At 39.3% G+C, this 18,910-nt stretch overlaps 1 protein-coding gene across 1 annotated transcript in view; it reads left to right on the plus strand.

Annotated features, from left to right (window-relative positions):
- cckbrb (cholecystokinin B receptor b) overlaps positions 1-18,910 on the plus strand; it is a 38,527-nt gene that overhangs the window by 9,640 nt on the left and 9,977 nt on the right. The window contains exons 2-4 of the mRNA XM_084908151.1: positions 10,097-10,348; positions 13,370-13,631; positions 18,207-18,334. Coding sequence (XP_084764277.1) covers positions 10,097-10,348; positions 13,370-13,631; positions 18,207-18,334 — 642 coding nt within the window. The remainder of the gene's footprint in view (positions 1-10,096; positions 10,349-13,369; positions 13,632-18,206; positions 18,335-18,910) is intronic.

Raw genomic sequence — 18,910 nt, forward strand, 5'->3', positions numbered from 1 at the left:
TGTGTCACCCTGTTGCTGATACAATACCGCCCCTAAACCATTTTGACTGGCATCTGTTTCCAGTACGAAAGGCTGTGTGAAATCAGCAAAACCAAGAATAGGGGCAGAGGTAAGTTTTTCCTTCAACCCCTCAAAAGCTGAACTACACGTGGGAGTCCACATTGCATCAAAATGGCGGCCTGCCCATCCAGATTTCTTTGCACTTAAGCATTTGTTCACCAGGTCATGTAGTGGCCCTGCAGTCTGTGAGAAGCCTCTGATAAACCTCCGGTAATAGCTACAGAACCCTAAAAAAAGAATGGAGCTCTTTGGCAGTGGTTGGAACCTTCCAGTCTTTAACAGCAGACACTTTGGATGGGTCCGTCCCCACCCCCTCAGCTGACACTTGGTGTCCCAGGAACTTCACTGTGTCCTGAAGAAAGGCACATTTTTCGAGCTTCACCTTAAGACCAGTTTCAGCCAAGCGTCTGAGTACAGTTTCAAGTCTTTGGAGATGTTCATCAAATGTTTCAGAAAAAACTAAAATGTCATCAAGATACACAAGTAGCATCTGGAAAATGAGGTCACTCATTGTTGCCTGCATGAGTCGCTGAAATGTTGCGGGCCCGTTACACACACCGAAGGGCATCCTTACGTACTCATAAAGGCCAAAAGGGGTTGTGAATGCTGTCTTGGGCCTATCACGTTCGTGCATGGCTACCTGGTGATACCCACTTGCTAAATCTATTGTGGAGAAGAACTTAGCACCCCTCAGCGCATCAAAGCTTTCATCGATTCTTGGGAGGGGAAAAGCATCACGCCTGGTTTTTGAGTTGAGCTTCCTGTAGTCGACACACAGCCTCAGACTACCATCAACCTTTCTGACTAGCACTATTGGGGAAGCATATGGGCTAGAACTCGCTTTGAATTACTCCCTTCCGTAACAACTTGCCAATGTGTTCTCTCACTTCATTGTATTGTGTGGGGGGAATCCGTCTGTAGGGCTGTGTCACAGGTATGTCATCTGTGAGGTGTATTTCATGTTGCACTTTGTCTGTGTACCCTAGGTCTTCATCTTCTGTTGCAAATACAAATGAATATTTTCCCAACAGCAAAGCTAGTTGTGCCTGCTCGTCTGTAGTACCACCAACCTTAAGTTTATGTAGAATGGATTGAACATCTGTGGGTGGTTCAGGCTGCGTGCTTACGTTCACTTCATCTGTATCTGCTGAAATTCTCTGAAACTGAACTTTACACAACTGGTCATTGTCTACAGTGTCAACCTCAGTCAAAAGTCCAAGTCTAGTCCTGGGTTGCAACCAGATGTCTTCATCAGACAAGTTCATGACCTGAACAGGAAAAATATGCCTCTCTGATGTTATCAAGGTTGGCACAACTACCAAACCTCCAGGTAAAGGGGCATTGCCAGGTTCAAGAAGCATTAAAGGACCTTTTTCACTGACAGTTTTGAGCCCTTGGGCCATGATCGTAGCCGCAGATGAGGCTGGGACATGGACAGCATCTTTCCCAGCGAGCCTTGCACATGAAAGTCTGTTTGCTACACTAACCGTTTGTACTCGCTGAAAAGCCTGCCTCCAGTTACTGTCAAGGTTACCCTTCATTGTGGTTTCAAACTCTCCATGTACTAGTTCTTGGCACTTTTTAATTACATTCATTCCAAGGAGACAAGGCACAGAGCAAGACTGTGCTGAATCTCTGACTATAAGAAACCCCCTTTCTGGGATTGTCAGCCCCATCGCCTCTACTTCCAGCTCCACATAGCCTACATAAGGTATCTCCAGTCCATTAGCTGCCGTGATCTTCAGCCATTCAAAGGTAGAATGGATATTGGTGTCTTCTGCTGACCAGTGTTCGTTGAAAAACCCCTCTGAGATGGTACTCACTTGACTGCCAGTGTCAAGGAGACATGATACCTCCACTCCCTGTAGTTTGATTTCTACAGTCCTAAATTCCCCAACGGCCCTCTCTAAAACTACATCTTTGTTCAGTGTTTTAGTTTGTGAGCCAGTTGCCTCCCCTCGAATTGTTTGGCTCATGACAACCGAGGGCTCCAGTTTTCCTGCCCTATTGGAGACACAGGAGCAGCATCACTAGACCCGAGTTTGATTTGTGGACATATCCTGGCAATATGCCCAACCCCTCTGCACTTAAAACAAATTGGCTGACCATCAGGTGTAAATGCAGGCTGTGGTTTAACTCTTGGCTTGGGGTCTGGGGGAGTCTGTGGGGCACGTCTACACAGTTCCGCTACAGCAGTTGATAGTGCAGTCAGTGCTTTTCCTAATTCTGCTAACTGCTCTCCCTGGTGGGCAACAGCCCGTTGCACTTCCTCTAACACTGAAGGGGGATCGTTGTTTGGAGCTGTTTTAGTTACCGAGCATTGGGCCTCTAAGGCTTCTGATTGAACCATGTGGCTTCTCAACCCTTTCGTGGAATGAGATCGGTAATCCTCCATTTCCCAAAGGAGAGCCTCATCCCTCACCTCTAGCAAACTAGAGTGTGGTTTCTCCCTGACCATTTTCCTTAGTTCACGCCTCAGAGTGGCATTCTTTAACCCTTCAATAAACTGATCCCTTAGGACAGTGTTCTCATCAGATATTGCATTTGTGGACTGTTTTACTACAGAGCTCAGTATCTGAGAAAGTGCATGGGAATAATCACGGAGATCTTCTCCATCTGCCTGCTTACGGTTGTAAAAAGACTGCAGGAGCTGTGTGACACTACGCCTCTCACCAAACGCATTTCTTAGATAGGCGAATAAATCACTTGGCCCAACTGATTGACCCCTCATACATAACCTCACTTCCTCAAGTGCTGGCCCACGCAACAATGAAAGTATAAAATCACACTGTTCCTCGGTGCTCTGTTCTCTGGACCTTGTCACTCTTTCAACCTCTTCAATAAATTCTTCAACAGACCTCCCGTCCTTTCCCAATTCCCCTGTAAAGACTTGGACCTGGCGTTCACGTGGAACACAAATGTATGAACGGTTAAGGGCACGACCAGCACTGTCCCTTTGAGCCCTTGTTTCATCAGTTAATCTGATAAGGTCATCCCTCAACCTCGTCAGCTCCTGAAGCTGGTTTTGTATCTCATCATCTGGAGCCCTACTTGGTCCTGCCGGCTCTAATGGGCCCTGACTGGATAAATCCCCACCACTGGCATTATCCCCAGCATCTGGAGCACTTGACATGGCGCTTCTAATTCAGTCCACAGTCCAAGCTTAAGTATAGATTAGCTATAATAAGGATACTATGGGAAAAGTCCAGTTCAAGGAACAAGACTAATCTTGTTCGCTGCTATCCGATTGCCAGGTCCAGATGGGTTCTGTTCCAAGCGCCGCACCAGCAACTCTGCAGAATCACCACCTCCGCACGTCCTCCCGCAGTGATGGTTAGTCCCTGTAGTCTTCACCACTGCCGTATTTTTTGTATTTTTAATAAAAAGGAAATAACATGCCACTGTGCCGCCAGTTAAAAGTTAGTGAACTAAAACTCTCCTTCTGCTGCACACCCCACTCCTGGTACCAAAATTATGTAGCCTGGGAAATGGTTAGCCACACAGGACACAATTACTGGGGTTCTTAATGTGCAGTTTTATTGTCAATGACGACTGAATAAACCAAAAAAAAAAGTCCTTTGACCTTTACTTTTGTCAAACAGCGGCCATATGGACTTGTACTGAACATCGACAGCACGAGAGGTAACGTGGCAAAGTAACAGAATAACCGATTAAACAAAGATGCGCCAATACAATACGAGGAATAAAAGAAATGAAATGAAATACAAAACACAAAAATACGGCAGTGGCCTCTGTCTGTGCAGAACAAAATACAAAGAACTAAATCACACAAGGCTCCTTTAAAAAAATGTGGAAGTGTTACATACATTTTTATAAACACTTACATTCCACAGAAATCTCAGCTCACTTGCAATACTGGAGCACACAGACGATCTCGCAACTTATCCCTTGCATGGAGAAAATGGCCGCTCCACGCTGCACATACAGGTCCTTTGCATCATACATTTAAGAAATACATCATCTTGTTAAAATACTGACGTTTTGCCACTGCACTACAATTATAACAATATGTTTCAATGAGTTATGTGCATATTTAACAATTCCTTACCAACAATTTAACTCCTTCACAACATTCCCGTTTCACATCCACAACAAAAAGAAAAGTAAACAGGAAGTCCCAAGATGCATTTCTTGTTAAGTGTTTTTTTGGAAAACTGCAGTTAACCCTTAAGCACTGCCCCCCCCCCCCCCCAGTGACCACAATATGCAACTACACAAACCTATAAAATTAACAGCTTCAAGTGCACACAACATGCAGATAACCAAAGAAATAGCACAAGCAATAACATTAAATTACCCAATAACATTCTTGTCTTACCATACATGGAAACAAAGAAACAACATTTTAAGACCCCTTTTTGAACCTTAAATGGATATTTGGTTAACTGAAATGGAAAATATTATTATTAATTTACCACTCGGCTATATTATGTTAGCGCAAAAATTCCTCCACATTGTTTTGAAAGACTCAGTACCAGTTATCACACTTTCTCCCAAGAGTGGCACAAGTTATCAAGTTTAGAAGGCAATTACTTTTTCACACAGGGCCAAACAGTTCTGGGTAAATCATCATTTAAACAATGCACTTTTAAATTCTTGTCTAAAGTCAAAATTTGATTGACAAATAAGTGATAAGTGCAACAAAGTAATGAATGAGGAAGCACTGTGTATCCAAAAAGACAGTGGACACATAACTGTAGATATAAATTGCAACATAGCTTTAGTGCTTTAATCTTTCTTAAGCATCAATTCTTTAGAAGTTACTAATTAGTAGTAATTACTAATTCTAGTATAAAATTACATTAAGATGTTAGTTTCATTTTGGATCTGTTTTCTGGAAGAAACAGCGACGAGAAAGAAGGCAAAAGTAACCAGAAGGAAAAGAATGAATAAAATGTGCTTTGGGGGTTACCCTGCACCATCTCAACTACAATACAGTAGGTTAAAAATTTTTTTTTCAAAAGTCTGTGCAAAAACACTTTCATTTTATCTTGTCAACTACTATTTTGTTTCTTACCCTTATTTAAGATATTTTACCAATATCAATAACCATATAGAGTAGATGTGTTAAATCAAGATGTGGGCCCATTTTCACAAACGAAGATTGCACTGTATGAAACAATGGGCTGGGAGGTCAGTTCCTTGTTCATTAATGATGATGGTCACAGAATTCATCATCATCAGTTGATGTGAGATCAGGAACTGACCTCCCAGCCCATTGTTCCTTCAGTGGTGCTAGTTTCAGTCGTTGTGCAAATGCACTGTTTATAAAATTGAGGAAACCTGCAGTCAGCTGAGACTGAAGAAGTCACTTGGATGAGTGATGAAACGTTTCTCCCACTGAAAACGCTACGTCCAGATGAACAGAGTCAACCCTTTGGGCTATATATGAGTCTGTTTTGCAATATGTTCACAACCTTAAAAAGAAGTTATTATCAGAAGTTCAAGTAACAATAATATTAATTTTAGCATTTAAACAGACTCATTGAGCACCGCATTTTCATTTTGCGGCACTAATCAGCCCAGCGACGCTGTGAAACAGAAGACTGCAGTATTAGAGTGCTCCCTTTGCAGACATGTTTTGGCCCTTGTGAGAGAAAGGTAAAATATTAAGAATGCCTCCATTCTACACTGATGAGCCAAGTAGCAGCTATTGCAAAGACTCTCCAGAAGGAACTGGTAAATGTGCTCAGGGAGTTATCAGCGAGCACACAGGAAAGCTAATTGGCTCTGATTAGGCAGAAGCCAGTGTAACATATTTCATTAAGCAAGAGAGGGTGAAAGAGAGAGACAGTAATGAAGAAGAGTGTTGCTTCCTCTTTCTTGCCAATCATGTGTCTCCGTATTTCCATTCTGCTTTTGCGCCCTCAATGCAAATGTAACAATTTCAGTGGCTGCAGTTTGCATGTCTGTTATTAGCACACCAACCATATTAGAGCTTAATGCTTTTTATTTGCATAGGAGTTTGTGAGACAGATGTTGGAGGCACATGTCATTAGATGTGTGTGTGTGTGTGTGTGTGTGTGTGTGTGTGTGTGTGTGTGTGTGTGTGTGTGTGTGTGTGTGTGTGTGTTTGTGAAAGGGAGAGACAGAGAGAGAGAGACCATATGACTCACTGGCATACTGTCTTTTTGCTGACCAAGCTAAGTGATACAAGAACATTTGAGTGATTGGGCGGTTTCAAGAGCACCAAATCAATTTGGTAAGACATGATTCTATTTTTATCCATGAACTATAAATATGCTCATATGCATTAGGAGCACCAAAGCAATTCCAATAATGTACCTCTTGAACTTCATGTCCGCTCTTGTGTATCCATGTTCAGATTTTGGAGCTCAACCTGAACATTACGTCGCCTTCTGTTAAGCAGGCAGATAAGTGGAGCTCGGATTATCCCAGCCAGCTGTGCACAATACACATGTTTACATCCCAGGTGGATTACTAAAAGTCAATAAGAGTTAGGTTTGGGATTACTTCAAATAAATGTGGTTCTGGGTGGTTTTTTTATGTTGTGTTGTTAATCCTACTTTTAATATTGGAAGTCACTGATGTGATCCTTAAGGAATGTCCTTAAAGCAACGAAAATGTTAATCAATGCTGGCATCATCTCCTGATTCTTAAATAAAACACTCAGTGCTCAAAACACAAGCACTAGGCTACCTTTTTTTCCCATGCACTTTGGCAAATTAGGTGGGAGCCACATTGTCGTGTGTCTGGATGCTGATTTTTAATTTTTTTTAAAAAATTTTTTAACAGTAAAAGCTTTCTACTTTAACTGAGAGCAGAGGGGAAAAGAATCAATGGAGTATTAAAGCAGCAAAAGACTTCTGAAACTGAAACATTTAAAAGTCAAGTAGATTTAAATTAAAGACAAAAACACAATGACCTCACCTCACTAAAAAAGGGCACTGCAATGAGTGAAAAAAAAAGTAATTAAATACTTAAAAAAAAAATTAAAACACAAAAGAAGAAGAAGACAGAAAGGGATATCAATAAATTTGGTGATTTCAAGGACACAGACACTGTTGATATATATTTGCAGACTTTAGTTAATCTAATTTACCGGTGCCTTTGAGGAACTGCGGTGGTATATTTTCAGGGGATTAAAGGCTTGAGTGTGTTTGACTGCACATGCCTCCACAACTGTGTCAGTGAAGTCTGGGCTTATGTGTGCGATGTGATTTGTGTCCTCAAGATTCAGCACACATGGGTACCTCCAATCCCCAGGATACAGACACAGTAGCTAACCTGTTTAAAAGAGTGTTGTGTCTAAGAAGGGAGGCGAGGTGAAGATAAGCGAGAATGCCGTTAACATGGACTTTACAGGATATGATCGAGTGAAGCTGCCAATGGCTGAGGGCACAGAGAGGCTTTAGGTAATCTTTTACATTTAACAGTATTTTTATGCAAGTTTGAGACTGTAACTTTGGGATAGGAAAATAAAAACAACTTCTAAATTTGTTAGAGGAACTCGGTTGAAATGGCACTGAAGGAATGAAAAGCAAATGATATTAACTGTATCACATATAAATTGAATATTTTTCAGAGGTTGTCGCTGAGCTCCTGCAGCCTGAAGACTGCTATTCAATTTACAAAAATCATTTGAAAGGATGCGCTCGATAGTTTTAGTGTCGTTGTAATCCTGTAAGTATTATTTCATACTGACTTTTACCTGCTAACTTGAAAAAAAAAATGTAACTATCTGCCTGTCAGGGTTTATCATTTAAAAGGATGACATCATTTTAAGGTGTATGAACTTGCCTCGTATCATGGGTTTTATAACATGGGTTTTAGTGCTATCCAGATGTTCTCCAGATAAAGAGGGGAAGAGATTTGTTGGCTATTTGGGATGCAGCTGTTACAGGAAGTAATGAATCAGTGAACGTATTTTAAAAATCCACTTTGGGAATGTTTAAACCTACCTATAGTAGGTGAGAGACCTGGAAAAACCTAGCGTGTGTTATCTGTTATGACTCTTTGTATGTTTTTTGTATTTGCATTATTTATTTTGTAAGGACCTGTCATTTTGTGGGATCTAAATCCCTCTTTTGGGAATACAAATCAAGTCCCATTCAAATAAATACAATCGAGATTTAAAACATGGTTTAAGTTCCTTGTTAGGATTTGGGAGGAGTGATTACCCAACAAGCATTTTGCATTTCAGTGTCCCATCAAGATATCTGTAAACAGGACCCGACAGGACTCTGTGGCTCATTGTATAGCTTTTATTTTGTTACTTTTTACACACACACTTTGATAGCACTTTTCAGTGTCCGCTGCCTTGGCTCCGATACTCCATAAGCAGCTGCTCTCCTCTCCGGCCTCAGCCGCAACTGAAATAGCAAAGGTGTGATTAGAAGATGTTCACCGGCTGTGCCAAGCCAGCCTCCCCTACCACCACGCCCTGAACCCACTGCGCCACTCCTCTTCTGCAGCGGCACCGCTAACCACACCCCGCCAAAATATCATCATCAAAATCGTGGATTAAAAAAAAAGAGGTTCCAATATAAAAGTTGTGTTACACCTATGACTCCACAGATATTTGCCCCATACAGCCGTCAGGACAACCGGCAGCTGTAATCAAATTACAATAACATCTTCAGAGCTTATGATTTCACTTTCTCTTCTCTAAGCTCTTCCCTTTTTCTCTCTGTCTCTCTAAAAGCCAAGTTTAACACAGTCAGCTCCTCTCGACTTAAAAAGGGTCATTAATCTTGCCAGTGGTATCAGGAGAGAGTCTACTACCTTATGGGAGGATCCAGCTCACAGGATTTTTCATGAGGCAGCATGAAGTGAATTTTTACAGCAAAGTTGAAATATTTAAACTAATAAGAAGGTGCATCCACCTCTAGTCCTTTTTCCTAGCATAACTTTCTATAATTTTTATGCAGTTGCACCATTCTGACTTTTTCTCAGAATTCAGAAAAAGAAGAAAAAAAAAGACGTGCCCACTTTTTTTTTTTTTTTTTTTTCCAGTGGCCCTAATCCTCTTCTGTATTATCATCACCATCACTCTGTAGATACACAATTGTCTTCTATTGATTAAAACTTAAGTTTAAATCCATGTAACTTTTTGTTTCATTGCAATAATTTTTATGGTTATGCCAAAAGTGGGCCAAAAGAAACCAGGGAACACAAGCTAAACAAAAGCTAACCTTTGATTAGGTCAGAGTCCACAGTCCACAAAACAAAATGAGCAAAATTCACAAACTCTAGGAACAACAGGAAGCACACAAATGAGGCCAATCAGGCACACTGACAAAGGTAGAACAGGAACTATACGCTGAGGGCAAATTGGGAAAATGTGAACAAGAGGGGAACAGAAAACAGAAGAACATAACCAAGGCAATAAACAGACACAAAGTAAATCTCAAAACAAAATACAAGAGATGCTGACGAATAGTGTCTCTTATATTTTGTGATCAATGATATGATCAATATTTTATGATTTTTAAGAGACCACTACTGGATGTAAAAACAAGGTCCCCTCTGTTGTTGCTGATGCTCTTGGACCACAACAATTTTTGGCCAACACAGTGTTTATAGACAGGAAACAGAGCAGTGCCACTCTGCAAATTTTCAGCTGGGGATAAATTGAACTGTCAGGACACTTTTCACACCATAACAGTTTGGACACAGAGTCACCGACACTGTAATGTCCTTCATTGTGGCCATGGCATATTGTCGCTTAATAGCGTCTAACATTTTACAAACAAACCAGAGCAGTTTAAAGGTAATAAAAACTGTGCAAAGTATTACAATAAAATAATAATATTTTAACAGTAACAACTCCCAATTGTACTGCTGTTGGCTGCACAATCAGACGTTCCACCTTTAAGAGACAAATCCTAGCAGATAAGACCCTGCTCACTCATTGACTTTTACAACTTAATAAACACAGCGAGAATTAGACAGCTTTATGAAGCTAAAAAGTGAAGAGTACACCACTGAATGAAAACAGACTAACACTTTAGCACGCTAATATTCCCTCTGTTCTTCTTCTTTTTGTTACCAGATGAAGACCACACACTTCGGATCCTGCTCTATTCGCTGATCTTCTTTCTGAGTGTATTCGGAAACCTGCTGATCATTGTTGTTCTAACGGTCAACAAGCGCATGCGCACAGTGACCAACACCTTCTTGCTGTCTCTTGCCGTCAGTGACCTGATGATGGCCATCTTCTGCATGCCCTTCAACCTCATCCCCAGCATCCTTAAGGACTTTATCTTTGGAGCTGCCATGTGCAAGATAGTCACCTACCTCATGGGTGAGAGAAAAGGGGTGTAGTGAAGGACGGGGTCCCAAAACACTTATTTGCTTCTCTTTTCACAGTTTTTTCTATACTGTAAAAGATGTGAAATAAATCCAGAGTAAGCCTCAGATTTCAGATATTTGGAAGCTACCTTTTTACATTTTAGGAACATTTTTAGTTTCTTAAATTTTCTTAGCTAAGCTTATTGGAGAGATACAATTTATTTCATTTTAATCTATCTGTACCATAAATTTTAGGTTTCCCTATGGTAAAGACATATATAGACATACACTGTAAATATAGCTGTGTTTTACAGAACGATAATGTATGTGCAAATGTCCTTGGTACAATGTTGGTGATAATCTTTTTAGCTGATACAGAAGAACTGCTATGAAATGCTGTATAAATCTGATGCAGTTGAATTTTAAGCAGCACAGTCGCACATCGGTGGTTTGCCATAAGATGAGAGGTCAGACACCTTCTGATGGAGGTTAAAAGTATCTCTACCAATGGGAATTTCTTCAGGGAGCCTGTATGGGCTTTTCTGTGAACAGTGTTAAAGTTCAAGTTTGTGGTGAGGATAGCAAATCATCAAAAGCCATTTTAATGCCATGAAACTAAAGAATGTGAAGCAACTTTCAGTAACTTTGCTCCAAATTTCTGCAAATATCTGCAAATTTAGAGTCACTCCAGACTAATGGGAGTCACTTTCCATCTCATATTTACAAGAACATATAACATTTAAAAATCAGTATTAATGATATATGAATTATATAAATGAATACACAATATATGTATTAATAATGTATGAAATCTAAATCAGCAACAGTAGGTTACAGATAATTACAAAGCTAAAAGCTGATGCTGTCATTTGTTAGCAAGCAGTGTGTAAATATTACATTTTAGTTCAATTCAAATCTATGTCTATGGCACCAAATCACAATACAGTCACCTCAAGGCATTTAATAATGTAAGGTAAAGACCTTATGATAATGAAAAATGAAAAGGAAAACCCCAACAATGACGACAGTGGGAAGGAAAAACTCCCTTTTAACAGTAAGAATACTGGAGCAGAACCAGGCTCAGGGAGGGGCGGCTATCTGGTGACTAAAGGATGAGGATGAATAAAAGAACATAATTTTCTCCAATTATGGCATTTACTATAGGCAACATTCATGCTTGCCTGGACACTTTTCTTAATTCTTTCCTCATCAGACATTTGTCTGCAGATTATAAAGAGATACATTTTTCAGTTCACTACGGAATTACTTTTCTGGCTTTTGGTAAATTAGTTGGGCTCTGAGGGGAGTTGTTAATGGTGATTGAGTTATCTATAAAGGATATTTGGTCAGTCATCATTTACAGTTAAGGGCCCAAAGATTTGGAATACTTTGCAACCAGAAATAGAAAAAACAAAAACAAACAAATTAACTGCATTTAAAAAGTTTAACGCAAAGGCAAAATAATGGCTTAAACAAAAGAAAATCTATAATCATGTATCATGTAATCATTGATTATGTATCATTTTTCAAAAGCAAAAATCTTTTTGTCTGATGCAAGCTGATTTGGCATCATCTGCTATTTTAAATCTAAGCAATTACATTTCGAGTTTGACTGCAAAGCTAAGTCAATTTTACCTGCAAAACAATTAACTTGGATTATTAGAAAATGAAACAATCATCAGTGGCAGCTGGTGGTTTCATACTAAATGAAGACACCATTCAGATGCACTGACTATAGTGTTCCTGTTGCTTTCTAATCCTGTACTTCACTTAACCTTAATAAAATCTGTGAAAACAATGGGAAGCAATAGCAGACAGAGGGTTAGGATCTCTCACCTTTTGACCTTCAGCTTATACAAGTGGCACATATTCTCACTTGCTTGTAACAAGGATGACGTGCCCCTAACCCGCTCAGTCTGAAGCCTTTTACGCGCAATTTTACATCTTTAAAGATAAAATGTGATGATGAAATATCAACATTAGACTGGGGCTACTGAACCTGAATTCTCAACTGCGTCTCCACCAAATTGGTTGCTGCATAGAGTAAATGAAGCACAATTTAATGAGTGAATCCTTGGCAACCATTGAAAAATTGCGTTTGCACAAATAGCAGAAACATATTTGCCCACGGAGTGGAAAGAGTTAAGCATAATGTTTAAGTATATATTTTCTACAGAATGGCCTCTTAAAATAATTTGAAGGGGGAATGAGATGGAGGTAAGCTTTAGTCTTTAATTCAGTGTGTAATATGGTTGCTTATTTCATTTAAGTAGTTAATTAATGTACTGTAACGCAGATACCTGGAAAAAGAGAGGACATAACATTTTTATGTTAATAACATAAGAAATTCCAATGCAATTATCGATATTAAAATATGTCAAAAAAAATAAAACAAACAAGAACAGGAGGGCTTTTGTGCCCAGAATTATTTGAGAACTGAAGAGAAAAGGAGGCTCATGTAAAGCACGGGGCTTATGAATGAAGGCAGCCATCATTAAGGTGCACTGAAGAAAAGGACAGAGACCCTAAGGGGAGACTATTGGTGGATTGTCTCCTGCTTCCTTGGGGATGCTCTAAAGCTTCCTTCGTATATAACCATAGGGCACCTAAGGGTCTCTTGCTCCCTCTCTCTGACACACACACACACACACACAGTCTGTATTGTGTATTCTTGCTGAAGACCTGGATAAGAGAGGTGAAGAGTAATTTCCCGTCTTGCCCTGTCACTACAGGGTTGGCAGATCAAATCTGTGGCTCAGGCCAGCATGATTTCCTCCACCACATGATTCAGATAACTGTCTCCACCTCACACTATATTCATTTGCAAACACGTCTCCACCGACTGCAGCTTTTTGTTATGATTGCAGATAATAGCCTACTTGCTTTGTGTTATTTTTTTATTATGGGTCCAAACTCTTTTTTGGCACTGAGCAGTAATAAAGGTTTATACAGTACAATAAAAGATGTCATTAGATACAAGATAGCAAGAACACAGTATTTTACCTGCTTACTTTTTTGTTTTGTTTTCCAACAGGCATATCCGTGAGCATCTCCACTTTTAGCCTGGTTGCCATAGCAATTGAGCGCTATAGCGCCATCTGTAACCCCCTGAAGTCACGGGTATGGCAGACCCGTTCGCACGCCTATCGGGTGATTGCTGCCACGTGGGCGCTGGCCTTGATCATTATGATCCCCTATCCGATCATCAGTCACCTGGAGTCGTTTCCGCGCCGTGACAACACTACAGCACACCGGTGTCGCCACAAGTGGCCTGTCGCAACTGCGGAGCAGACCTGGTGCGTGTCTTGGTTCACTTTGGTAACACAAATCATGAGTGCTATGTTAAAAAAAATACTCTTCACCCATCACCAGGGTCAAGGGTGTAATTTCCAGGGGCATTAGGGGCTTATGACCCCCCCCAATAATCAGACCCAACCAATATAACCCCCTCAATAAAATTATGAATTATCTTGCATAAATAGGCTGTTGATTTTCTTCACTCATTTCAGGTATCACCAGCAAAATAGTTGCATGTTTACTCATCTGGGAATTTACCCAGATTTATTTATTTATTTAGACAGAGAGCTTGACCCCCCCCCCAATGTTCAGCACAAAGTTACGCCGATGACCAGGGTTATTATAGTTTGCATTGCAACTTGCCTGGTTAGGCATTGATTGATGTGTTACAACACTGTGAGTCTGTATTTATTGAAATACCTGTACTAATTTTTGCAAATCTTAACACAGAGGTATGTACACTATGCAATACAAAATAGCTAAAATATAATTAAAAAGACTAAAACTAGCACTGGCACTATTAAAAACTAAGCTACAACTAAACATTTTCAAACTAAATGAAGTTACAATGAATTAAAAAAAAGATTATTAGATAATTACATTACACAAAATAAACCGTTCTCGGAATAATGTTTTTTCTTATTCTAAAATTATGAGAAAAAAATTGACAGAAATTTACTTTAATGGCCCGTAATCTGTAACATGCAATGCCAGTGCAAAGTGAATGAGATCTGATATGACCTGATCATAAATACATTAGAGGGGTTACCTAGGCAACAGGAACCTGGAATGTCTGCAAGCAACCACCTTTAAGCTTCAAAGTGAAACATGACGAATGAATCGCTTCCACTGTGGATGCAGCTTACCCCTTACCCTCAACCCTTATCAACTGGGTAAACTCAGTAAAGAAAGTTTTTCACACAAATCTTCAGTTCTATGAAAAACTTAGTACACACCTTGAAAAACGAGTTTTAATATCAAAAACTTGATTTCTGCACTTTGTTATATTACTTTCGGATAACTCTGTAACGTGACGTAAAAAGCTTCTCCCCCCCCCCAGACAGGCTGTTATAGATTTGCCGGTGAGCTTGGGATCACGGTCATGTTGCATGACCCAATTTCAACCAAGCTTTAGCTGTCAGACAGATGGCCTCACATTTGATTCTAGAATACTTTAGTATACAGAGCAGTTCATGGTCAATTCAATGACCGCAAGGTACCCAGTTCCCGTGGCTGTGCAGCACGACACTGAGATGTTTGTGCTGATATGTTGCATTTGGTTTTTGCCAAATGTAGCAAAAATCTTCACGTTAGTCTTGTCTGTCCAAAGGGCATTGCTCCAGAAGTCCATGCCACCATATTCTTGATTGTTCTACAGCAGGGGTCCCCAACTCCAGGCCTCGAGGGCCGGTGTCCCTGCAGGTTTTAGATGTGTCTTTGATCCAACACAGCTGATTCAAATGGCTAAATTACCTCCTCAACATGTCTTGCAGTTCTCCAGAGGCCTGGTAATGAATTAATCATTTGATTCAGGTGTATAGACCCAGGGTGAGATCCAAAACCTGCAGGACACCGGCTCTCGAGGCCTGGAGTTGGGGCCCCTGTTCTACAGTCTAACCTTAGGGGTGGTGGTTTGCTGGGAAGTCAATTGTGGCATTGTGTTAGCACACGTCTGAATGCTCCACAACAGCAAACTGGCAAATGTTCTGTTTTGTCAGTTTGCAACGTTTTTTTTTTCTGCTGGCGACTTATTTATTTTTCCTCATAACAATAAAGTCTTTGTATCCATGTGTATATATGTGTGTATATGAGCTATGTATCAAGTATCCATAGTATCCACACATTCTCTTGCCAAGTTTGATTCCAGCTGGAGATACAAATCCCCTTTGGGATTGTGACAGGATTGACATAAAACTCTGCCAAATCAATTATGTGAAGCAACACCTTGTAATAAGTGAATTACATACCACACCAAGTACACCTGCAGCACCAAGACCCATCATTGCAGTGTTTTCTGAAAAATTCTGATTTACTGATTTATTTGCTATGGCTAGGGTAATTGTGGAAGTTGATGTCTTCTTTTACTACTATGACATTTGTTTTAAGTTGTTTTCATTACAAATTCTAATTCTTACCTAATGAGCTAGTGTGGGAGAAAAATAAGAAGAGACTACAAAGAGATAGATGGAAAATCAGTGTCTCTTATGTAGACCATTTTATTTGTTATACTTTTTCATTTCTTTAACATTGTGGTGAGGTAATATATTTATTGTATGCATATTTGATAAAAAAATATAAGAAAAACAACAACAAAACATATCTGAAAAGTCATTAATGCTCTGAAACTTAGAGAAGGATGTCTCCTGGATTAACGAACACAGACACCATGAGTGGATATGGTACGCAGTCACACAGTGGAAGTTGTTTTAAGTCAGGATGGTCTAATATACCATGAAATTTCAGTCATGCTACATAGCCTTCATTTAGTCAGGCATTAAATTAACTCCATGCAACAATATTTTTGGCAACTATAAGACTGAAGATTAAAAGTTCCTATTTCTTCATAGGAAATATGTTAGAACATTTTACTCGTATTATAAACACACATTTCCTGCTATATTTTTACTTCATCATCAAGCCCGCTGTCGGGCCATCCTTCCTTCTTTACTTTCACAACACTTGCAATCACAAAGTGATTTTCTTTGTAATAAACTTTAGATGAACTGTGTCTGTTTATGAGTGGTGTGTGTGTCTCTGTGTCCTTTCAGTAAGCCACTCTGTGTTGAAATATCTCATTCACTTCCATGTTTGGACCTGGAGCCTGTTTTAACTATGTCTGTTCAATGTTTATGTGGAAACATTAGGACAGGTGAAGACAACAGAGCGTGCTTCAGTGTGTTTTTGTTATGAATTATGATAAAACAGGCTTTGGATGTAATTTCAGGCGACCATGTGATTATCTTTGTGTGCTCATTATTTTTGTTTTGTGTATTTGTGTCTGATTTGTCATGTTTGTATTTGATTTTCTCTTCTGGGTATAAATTCTGCTCCCACTGTCTCTGATGTATTATCATAACATTTGACCCATAGAGCGAAGCAGCTCCAGCAGCAGAGCTGGTATTGTTTTCACCTTGTGAATCTTTCACTGAGCCCTAGATCCCATTTCATTTGTTTTTCAATTTATGTAGCAAATGGCCTCAAAACATCCAGTCCACATAAAAAGATTATACATTTTAAAGCGTATCTATGCCTTTTCTGTGTGTCTCAATGAAAACTATAATCCTGTCTCACTGTGTGTGTGTCTACAATGGTGAACGTATTTGTATAAACCTCTGGAATATCAATGTGCAGCCGTCCCTCGGCGGTATGTGTTTCTTCATGAAATGGCTGATTAGATGAGTACCTTGGGAATTGTTAAAAATGGAAAGGTCATTGGTCTAATCTCCACTTGAGACATTATCTCATCAGTCTCCCTGCAAGACTTTTATTATTATTATTATTATTATTTTATTTAGACACACAATACTGTGTGTCTCAAGCCTGATTTCTTTATATTTTGCTGGGGAAATGAGAAATAGAAGCAGTGATTGATTGAAATATGACCAAACATACATGGGAATACAGCACATAAGGAAAAAACAGAGTTTGCACAATTCTAATGAGCTTAGAAACAAACATTTTGCTTTCTTTTCATTTCTATGAGTAGTCTTCAGTCTCCAGGCTTTGTGAAGGACATACCAAAACTGTGTTTTCAACTAATATCTTAGGGAATCACCTTGTTGGTGCCAAACTTCTAATTTATGCCTGTCAAACTGTGCTAACGTTGGCATTTTTCATACAATCAACCAAATAAATGGGAACAAATTATATGGTTTTGCAACACGGCTGCTTGTAACAAAGGGCCTAAAGATATAATTTAAAATGTTTTTTTCTTTTTGCTTATGGTCTGTTATGTGTAGTTACATTCCTTTTCATAGGTAGGTATTTGCTGGCTTAACAAAAAGAAAGAACAGAAGAAAGAAAGAAAAGAAAAGAGATTCATTAAGTACCAAAGACAAACTCTGAAAGACCTTCAGAAAGCCTGGAGAACTAATCCTCAAGAGACCACTTTAAAAAATCCTTGGAAAGAAGGACTTTTTTTCCATCAGTGTTCAGATTTTGCCAACAGGAAAACATCCCTGTTTTGTTAAATTCACTCACTGTAACATTTGCAGGTGTGTAATTGAGAGCCGCCTTCAACCTGAGTGTGGCGCGACCCATTAGCAGACACCGCTCATGTAATAATGCTGTATATGTACAACTGCTATGAATTTTGTTCCAGAAGTACTGTCTTTACTTGTTTCCATTTTTATCCAAGTTGTGTTTTTATTTCTGGTCCAGGCAACAAGCTTGTTGGATGTTAAAATGTTCAAATGCAATGCTTTGCTGTGACCCAACAAACCAACAGGCAAACATGCAAAGCACGTGATGAATGCGTTACTCATAAGATATATACAGACTGCAACTCAGTTCACGTGTTATTGTTTTTTTTGTCCACTGTGGTTGGATTTTTAAACTTCTCGTCTCTCTTTTAGGTACATTCTGCTGTTGCTTGTACTGTTCGCCATTCCAGGCGTGATGATGATCGTGGCCTACGGTTTGATCTCGAGAGAACTTTATCGAGGCATCCAGTTTGAAATGGGCCATAAAAAAGATTCTTCAGGTGAGGCCATTTACACTACAGTACTTATAGAAAACATAAAAGAAAACATAAAGAAAATAGTAAGTTTGAATTAATGTTCCAGAAAGCCATGTGTCTCCAAGAAAACAACAATAAAACACAGAGAAAACTACAGCAACATTTAAATCGGAATCAGAAACAGAGAAAGCTTATTAATCTCAGTTGTCATAACAGCATGCACACGACACACGGCATAGCTATCATATAAAATGAGGCAAATGTATATAAATGTAAATACATAAATATAAAAAGGACACACATATTAACACTTATGTTTTGGAGAAAAAGAGCAGTAATTCAATACATGGACAGGTGAATCAATGTGCCATAACAATAATTTTACTTGTATTCATACTTTTTACACTTTTAAACTGAATCGCAAAAATATTAATCGAAATGATTTGTTAAAGGAAGTAAAAAACGTCTTCATATTAAATGTTTATATAGAACTTTTGTTGGTCTTGTATTTCAGTTCATCTGTGTGTGTAGCTCCAGTATACAGAGAGTATACTTAGTATTTTCACTAAACAGTTAAAAGCACAAAATAGTCGAATAGAC

This window comes from Perissodus microlepis, chromosome 16, assembly GCF_051167445.1.
Source record: "Perissodus microlepis isolate ML-2025 ecotype Zambia chromosome 16, ASM5116744v1, whole genome shotgun sequence".
NCBI lineage: Eukaryota > Metazoa > Chordata > Actinopteri > Cichliformes > Cichlidae > Perissodus > Perissodus microlepis.